At 37.8% G+C, this 9185-nt stretch overlaps 1 protein-coding gene across 1 annotated transcript in view; it reads left to right on the forward strand.

The window, feature by feature from the left end:
- The window catches only part of LYRM4 (LYR motif containing 4), an 84809-nt gene extending 83516 nt beyond the window's left edge, over positions 1-1293 (forward strand). The window contains exon 3 of the mRNA XM_057369140.1: positions 936-1293. Coding sequence (XP_057225123.1) covers positions 936-998 — 63 coding nt within the window. The 3' untranslated portion in view covers positions 999-1293. The remainder of the gene's footprint in view (positions 1-935) is intronic.
- Positions 1294-9185: the final 7892 nt, after the last annotated feature.

Raw genomic sequence — 9185 nt, forward strand, 5'->3', positions numbered from 1 at the left:
CATGTAGCCTTTTTTGTCCTAATTTAACAGTTAAATGTATGAACTTTTCTTTTGTGAAAAGGACACTGAGCTACAGTGTACCCAGGACTGAAGGAGAAAGTAGGGGCAACAAAGGGTATAATAAATATTAAAAAGTAGACTCCAAAATCCATACTTTTTAAAGTAAATTATGTCTTCTGCTTTCATTACCCTACTTGCATGAAACTTCTTTCTTCCCCATCTCAGCTGCTAAGCCAAGAGCTCTMACAACCACCAGCTGCGCATCCAACCACAGTTTACCAATGTWATGGGGCAGACTAGAAAGTGCTAAAGAATAAGAGGAATCAAAGCAACAATGTTGCATTTTTGTCATTTTTCATATCCTCATTGCACTAGAAAGCACACATATAGGAGGTCTGAATACCCTCTCATGAACAAGAGGTAGTTCTAGTGTGTGTAAAATGCTGCTGCTGAACTAACAAGTGTTGAACTGTTTTCACTGTTCATCAGGCAAAATAAATTAGGATTCCAAAGGAACTGGAAAATAATAACATGYGATGAAATTTATATCTAGGCTCTCCATCCAAAAAGCATAAGTATCTGCTTACTATATCCATATTTTTATTTTTCATTATAGTCATCCTTTCATTTTTCCAAACATAGAACCTGTTTGCTTTTTCTCTGCAGTAACTTCTAATGTTATCTTTTGAGACTTTGTATCGTATTCGTCAATATCATTATTTCAAGATTTTGTATATGATTTTATATATTGGTTCTTTTTCTTAAGGTCTAGACAACAGTAATATGTACAAAAAAGAATGTTTATAGGAAGAAGAATGTAATTATGAAAAGGTTTAATATGTGGGCTACTCAGTTATTGGGATTTTTTGTGCAACCTAAATTACAACCTGTTTACTTTCTGKTTTCAGCTTTCTGATGTTTTGGTTTGATTTCAGGTTACCATTGGCCAGCTGTACTCCACAGAGAAATTGGTCATTGAGAGTCCAGGAAACACATAGCCAAGAGAAGYCTCTGATCCTGAAACAACACTGGACCATCTTCAGCACCCTACAGTGCCACATACAGAAGCATAAAGTCATCTCACATGTCTGAGCTTTTCTGTTCAGCAGAAGAAATCCCTGAGAGACTCAGTTTTTGGCAACCAAAGTACTATTTTCTAATGGGTCACATGTTCTATATGGCTGTGATTTATCATACATAGTATGTAAGGTAGTCTTGAAATTTGTTTGCTTGTATGTCCCATGTGATGGAATAGCTCCTGCCCTATTTTGACAATAAAACTTAATTAAACTACCTGTAACCTGATTATTCTGCTGCTGACCTTGTCTCTCACTGACCACAAAAATGTGTTAGATTTAAATCCCCTCAAGATTTAAAACCCCTCACTCAGTTACTAAGTTTGTATTGATCCTATTGCGTTTAAAATATACAGCATCTGAATTAAATTACTAAATACATACTTTTAAGTATTGAAACCAGAGATGGACAGAATTTTCATCTGGACCTTGATACTTACAAATATCATAGGCTGCATTGTGTGATTTCCTTGAAGAGCATCCCTTGACATTTCAGGAGGTGATATAAAAATTTCTGTAATTCTTTCTTTAATTTCCAAGAGTTAACAACCAATTTGTCCTGCTTTTAATAATTAACTGATCAGAATAGCAGAATGTAAAACTTGAATTACTAGGCTTGAGTAAAATGTATTTTCACCATGAAGTCCTTTAATTTGTTGAGGTGTGGCTATTAGTGGCAATCTCCACATCACTTTATGCAAGATTTCCCTTTTTCACAAAGATCCCGAATTTTGGCAAAAGAAAAGGAACCTAAGTGCAATATAGCTTTGCCTAGCTAAAGTGGAATTCTCATTATAGTATTTTATTGGTTCTTTTTAAATCTGTAGAATACTCAACACCTTTAAGATCATAGATTAATAAAAAAGCAAGCAAAATTTTTGATCAGGTTCTGCTCAAGTYGTTGTGCTTGAATTTGTTTTCTATTAGAAATTGGCAAAAAAATTAGCAGTGCTCAACTATTTTAATGGCATACAGAAAAAAATGCTTCCTTTTATTTCAGGGAATTGTTGTGAGGTTTTTTAAGTAGAGAAACAGAAGCTCAAAACTAGTTCCATGACACTTTGGCCTTTAAAAACCTCCCCTTATTTTTCTTGCTTCACAAAATTAATCTTTGTTTATATTCTTCTGTGTTGTTCATGTTCTGTGAAAACATTATTAAAGCAGAGTGTCTAATTAAAGTGTCTCATTTAGAATAAACTTCCATTTCTCAGTGCCATTTAAAGTGTATTCTACCATTTTGTAAAGTTAGATTGAGATGTATTGTAATACATTTCATATGGACAACACAGTACAGAACAAAATAGTGTGTACCCGAGACTACAAATGTGGCCCCATTCTCAATTTCAGATAGAAAGCAAATGCAGTAATAATTCTCCCCTTATTGGGTGTATAAGTATTGCAATGTAAATTGCTTTTAGTGAACATTTTATTAAAATGGAATTTAATTATTCTWATAGGTAATATACATTAAATTCTGTATTTGAAATCTCCACATTCACAGCTGGATAATTAAGTGCACTTAAGTTAATGGTGAAAGTGCAGGAGAAGAAGGGTTTGATTGCTCTTTAAGCTTCCATTGAGCTCATGGAAATATAACTCTTACCTCTTGGATGACACAGGCTTGGAAAGGCTGCCAGCTTTATACTGTAAGAAACTTGGTCGTTAAAACAGTACAAGTAAAATCCTTGTCTAAAACAGCTTAATTACTGGAACAAGCACTGMATTCCATTTCAAGATCTGAGAATGTGTGCTAGGAAGCAAAATAAACATATTTATAAATAGCATAGCCCTGATTTATAAARAGGGACAACTCCATTGGTAACATTTTTACTATTTAAATCTATSTTTTCACCATGTTTACAAAAAAATAAGAKAAATTTTTCATTGCATAATCAGTTATTCCAAAATACCTTYCYAGTTMAGTTCTTTRTCATTGTTTCCWACAAGAATACAGCTGTAGATGGTATGTGCTGTCATATATGTGGGCAGTCATAAGAATGTGAAATGTCTTATTAATYATCTCCAAAGTGTGAAGGACATGAATTCTCCATTAATGCCTGAGTTTTGGTGGTAGAGAGAGCACTACTGCAGTCCCAGTTCCTGCCATCTACTCCTACTTTGTTTCTCAAGGTTACTACTCAGATTCTCTCTCCCTTACACATTTCTACCTTCAGAGGAACAGTAGGAACCTTCAGGTACGTTCTACTGAGAGGACCATCAAGGTGGGGGAAAAAAAAGTAATCAGGCTCTGTAATTTCCCTGGCCCCAGGCCATATTGCAGAGGGTAAGACAGCTGACTTTCTCAGTCAAGGACAAAATAGTTCTTACTCAAAATTACTGATCAGCTTATCATACAGTATTTATACATTACTTATTAGAGGCAACGTAAGAATGCATCTGCTGCTACAGTCCAAAAGTCTGTGTAACATTATCTAGCTTCTTAACAGAAGTGCAAAGCTAGCAAARTTACTAGCTCATCATCATCAGTTGATCCTCAAACCCAACACAGTCATGGCATTTTCGATGCTTGTTCCCTGCTTTGGACAGGTCTGTATGTTTCCTTTGCTTGTAACACACATGTAAGTGCACGCTCAGTTAGTGTTAATGATGTGCATATCAGTTGAAAGGTACCTACAAATATATGCTTCCCTTGCCTGATGTCCATTTTAAGGTATTTTGCCAGAACAAGCCCACTTCTGTATAAAARCTTGACAAATGCTTTTATCATTGAAATCCTGAACATACTTGCCAGCCACACCTGGCTTAGGAAGTCGAGCACAGAAATAACACTTGTAGGCTGGGATGACTTTAGTGTTACATTTGTGCCCTTTTGCCCTTTTCTTACTCTTGGCTAGGGATCACTGATGGAGAGAGCAGGCTGGAGAGCTGGCACTCTGGTCCAGCCTCGGAGCTGCTGTGCTCTTACAGCTGCACCTTCTGTGCTTCACCAKTTCCGTTTACGTTGCAATACTCATTAAATCTCTCTTGGCACGCTGTCAGAAGCTTTGTTGGATTTTGTCAAAGCAGTGTAAACAACAGGAATAGTTAAAACACAAAGGAATGACCCCATGACTTATGTACAATGTCCATTATTATAAAAAGTATATATTTTTTTCTTAGAACTCAATAAATACCTTTATTAAAGCTGCAATGTCTTATCAAAACAAGTTTGCTTTTRTATTATATTAAAAATGTTTTTTTCCTAATCTCGACACTTTAGCAAACTATTGACCTCAGCAGTATGAACCAAAATACTGTACTGAAGTTTGTCATTACTTTTACAGGACAAATTTGGAAATGGTGCTCTGAAAGGAAAAAAGGAACCATTTGAATAATATTAGTAACTGTTCAAAGCACAGGCATTTCTGTTGTGTGCTACAAACTCTCAAGACATTTTTCTGCAATCAAAAGCACAGTTTCAGAGATATATCAGATGTTCAGGAGAAGAGCAACCCAAGACAGAAGCATGTGAACACTTCACATACAACGTTGAAATAGGATTTTAACTTACTGCTTACTTTTCTCAAAAGGTATTTCTGTATTAAAAACTTCCAAGTTTCCAGGCATTAAAAGCAAAACTTTTACCCTCTGATACCAGGAGGCAGAATGATTTTATGGAGAAGCACCAGCCCCTCAACTTTACTTCCTGTARTGCAACATAAATGCATCTCTCCCGATACCCAGCACAGACCATACGTACGCGTAAACAGAGCCATGAAAGAGCTGTGCACCGACTGTTTTCCTGAGTTTTCCATAATGATCTACAGTGAAATCCTGGCATTATTCAAGTCAGGACTATACTGTTCGCTTTGTTCCACCATTCTTAACACAAGCATAATTATTTCATACTCTTGGGAATATTCTGCTTGACAACCTCTATAAAAAAAAGAACTAAGCTGTGCAGCTTCATAACTGAGCGTTTACATTCCTACTTTTTTCAGTATTTTATAAGAATACTGATTATAAGAATAGTCCATAAGCCCATAATGTGAAAACAGGAAAGGAAAAACAGMGAGAAGCCAGTAGTTCTTCCAAAACAACTGTAAAAGGAAAAAATTTGGAACTCTCAAACCTGTTTCACAAACATACKTGCCTTCAAAAAGATTCCGGAGCTTAAAGAGGTAATTAAATATGTTTTGCAAGAGATGCTTCTTTCTAAACTASTTACCTTTTTTACTGTTAAACCTAGTATCTGCTGAAGCTTTGCAAAAGGGGGAAATGATGGTAATTAGTGCATTCAAGTAACTACTCTTCTGTGTTTGAGAAGAAGAACTATGGAGAACTGTGAAGAATGTACAGGCTTTCTATTGAAAGAGTACACCCCATAAATATTTATAACAGTCTCTGGCAATATGCTAATCCAAAGCAAGTAATTTTCCCTCTCTCAGAAAGAATCATGAAAAAACAATTAAGGTGATTTAATTACTGCCATGCACAGACAGCAGATTTTGAACTCTTGACAGATGAACATTCATCACAGTGCCATGTTATCCTAACCTCGTAACACAAAACTCTGAACAGAATGGACAATTAAACCTGGATCATTTCCCCTACCTTCCTGCAGTACTTTGGGCTGGATCCAAATCCCAGGGAAGCCAATGGGAGCAGAAGCCAGACTTTCCAAATACTCACTGAAAGCTCCAATTTTAAATAAAACAGAAGTAGTTTTCATGCAAGCTTGCAGATCTTCATGACACCAAAGTAAATTTAGCTTCACAGTCCTTTTCTGAAGCACTTAAATCTGAATTTAAAAGTAAGTGTACATGGCAAAAAATTGCTCAAGGAAGATTTAACTTTAATATCCTTCACAGTTACCCCTACAGAGTTGCAACTGTATTAAACYTTTTTGGTTTATATACCCCTATAAAACCATTTGGCAGCTATTCCTCCCCTAAATCCTTAATCCATGGTGGGGGAACAGAAATCTGCATAAAATTAAAATCTTTGGAGCAGGAGTTTTTCCAAAAGTGCAGTAAATCTATACCATTTCTTATTTAAGTTAGGTGAGGGAGCATATTTATGAGCTCCAAAAGTTATAAGCATAACCTCCAAAAGTTATGCTTTGAATCTTTATTAAACACAGTAACAGTAATGCAACTAAACAGGAAGAATGCTTCACTTAATATTTTACTCTACTGGCCTTTAGACTTTAACAGAACTAAAACTACTTCATTTTTATTATATTCCTTTGAGAATAATGTTGTAATTATGCCATGTGTCTCAACCTATGACCAGGAGCAGCAGCCCTGGGTTTTGCTGATGTGGGCTTGCAAGCCTTCAGTACACACATGGTCCAGTWGCATTTTTACACTGCTGCCCACTGTAATCTTTGATCAAGCCTTGCATTTCCATAGCCCTYAGTAACCTCAGCTCACAGACAACTGTGAGCAGGCTGTCTTTGAATCCTGCTTTGGAAATCTATGCTTCTGTAAAATTTTAAAAGCACAGAAATGTCCTGTCTATTAAAAAATAASTATGTCTGATTCTCATCTAGAGCTYTCCCCCTTCCTTTCACAAAAATACCAAATAAAAGCGCTTTACCAGGTATCAAAGCACAAAAATGTTGTGCTTTGATTAACACAGTTGGCAGGATTTTTGATGGGCACCGATTTTCTGAAGCACTCAGAATTTGCTATCTAGCCTCAGCAAGTGCTTTCTTGCATCTTGAATTTCAGGTCACACATCTGAAAAGCACACGGARACATTACATGTTCTGGATGCTGATGTTTACAGCACACCAAAGAACATTTCCAAACCTCTATCAACAGGCACAGCTAGCCAGGATTCTTCATGGTACCACCTGTGCCCGGACACAGCCGTCACCATATGGCTGCTCCTTTAAATTCTGCTAAGGAGAGATCTCTCCCCTCCTTTTTCTGGCAATGTTTCCTTCTTCTCTGAGGCAACTAATAAACAAAGTACAGAATAGAGAATGGGCTCCAGAAATCCCAAACATTACATTGTGCYTAAATGAAGGGTCAATCTTGGCACTGTTAGGATCACACATCAGCTTAAGAGCACACTATTTCATTGATGCAGCAATCTGAAGAAAGGCTAAATCATACCATTTATCCCATGTAACATCCTGTAATCTGGTAATGCATGACAGATTTAAAACAAACTTCTGTAGAGAAGTAGAAGAGTTCACTATTCTCCCTTAAAACTTTTTGGGCGGGAGATCACATGTAACGTGGAGGACAACAGTATGAACTTCTGTTTGCCTGTACAGAGCTTTCGCTCTCCCCACTGTCAAAGCAACTGATACAGTCTAACAGCAGAATGGTTTCTGAAGGAATTAAACACCTCCTTGTCTCTGGCTGTATTCTCACACTGTGGTTTATRTATTGGCTTTTTGGGGAGGAGGGAGGATGGGCTGTTTCAGCAGCAGTGCGCATGTGAGCAGAACTGCAGGACCTGGGGTATGAAGCTCCCCCTGCTTCACGTCTTTCCCCCAATAGATGCCCTGCCTTTAGCTCTGGGTCTGTTCCAGCTATCTCAAAAGGAAGGTTATCTGTCAGCTTGAAAATATTTTCMAGTCCAGGGAATTCCATAAATAAGCTGTTTTTTCCTAATGTTGCCATAATGGCCTTCATGATGTTTTACGTCTTCAGAGAAAATGAAGACCTGAGAAATCTCACAGTATGCTCTGTTTTAGAAAAGGAAATGACATTCCAAGGTCTTACTGAAGAACATACATCCATGTCAGGGTATTTTCTGCATTCTGGCAATGTCTCACATATTGTTTCATTAACAAAAGCTAACCCATATTTTGAGATACTGTATCAATAGAAAACAAGTAGAGTCAAAGTTGCAAAAGAGACAGAAAAAAACTTCACCAAAATCCACCCATTTTCCACCCATCCTAGTAAAGCTTCCTCACACTACAGCTCAGCTCAAGATGCCTTCATAAGGGGCTGTCGTGGACTTAAAAGGCGACTGGCCACACGGCTCTGTCAGGACAGGAGTCATTTTCAGCTACAGCCCTTGACAGACTGTAGGGACTGACCAGGGATCGTCCCTGGTCAACACACAACAGCRTCGGGACACAATCAGGTTGCAAAACTGTGAAGTTTCCTGTAGTATAAAAAAAAAAAAAAGTGTAATGGTGAGCTTTATGGCTTTTTTTAAAACTTTTTTTTATTCTTACAAATCCATTTGCATTGGTAGTTTTTGCTTGATTTCAAGACTTGGGACACGAGTAGTAGTCAACCTCCAGGCCTGCAGTGCAAGAGTAAAGACTATAAAATCAATTCAAGTGTCCAACGCCATAAAGTCCAGCTGTGTGCACAACAAAGTCCTTTCCCAACAACATACAAATACAGAAAAATATGTAGCAAAAAAGCTGAATAAATTATAAATACTTGAGAAATGTGGTGCAAAATGTAACATAAGGAGAGTTGAACTAAGGCACTTGTTTCCATTTGTTATTGAGGTCATCCTCTCAGTATCTCCCCAGTAAGAAGGGTCATCCAAATCAGCAGTTGCTCCCCAAATCTAAAAATATAGAACCGTGTACGAGATGGACACCATCCTTTACTTCACAGTGCATGACTCAAAGGTGTTACCAAAGTTCTCCTGATAAACGCAGCATCAGCAGGTATTTTAACTCCTCCTTCATCCCGGTTTTAGACTTGTCAGTTGTGTGAAAAGAAGTCACCAGTCTATTTTAAGCAAAAACATTTCTGCAGAAGTCCCTGTTGGCTGCTATTAGCCAGACRGGATCCATACGCGAGCCTGAGGAGCGCTATCAAAATGTGTTGAATGACAAGAACCAGAGCAGCCCAGTCCAGCCCCAGATCCAGCCCCAAAACAGAGTGCCTGCTGTTCAGGGCCGCCGCCATGGCAAAGGTGGAACGGGCACGCAAGCCTGTCACGAGTTTGACAGGTGCTCAAACAGTGAATCGTATTGTTACGGAGTCCATTGAACTAAAAGAAAATAATAAAAAAAGGACAAAGCACACCGTTGCTGTCGCAGTACTATGTGCTTCAAATGGATCTGAGAACGAGAAAACTGGGATCCTAAGTTAAATCTGGAGCGAACACGCCACCAAGTTTTCAAACGAGTGCTCTTGACTAATCGGTAAGTGGAGTCAAGGCCAAATCAAGTTC

Source organism: Malurus melanocephalus, unplaced genomic scaffold (genome assembly GCF_030028575.1).
Source record: "Malurus melanocephalus ecotype Western Australia unplaced genomic scaffold, MMel_1.1 scaffold_103, whole genome shotgun sequence".
In the NCBI taxonomy this organism is placed as follows: Eukaryota; Metazoa; Chordata; class Aves; order Passeriformes; family Maluridae; genus Malurus; species Malurus melanocephalus.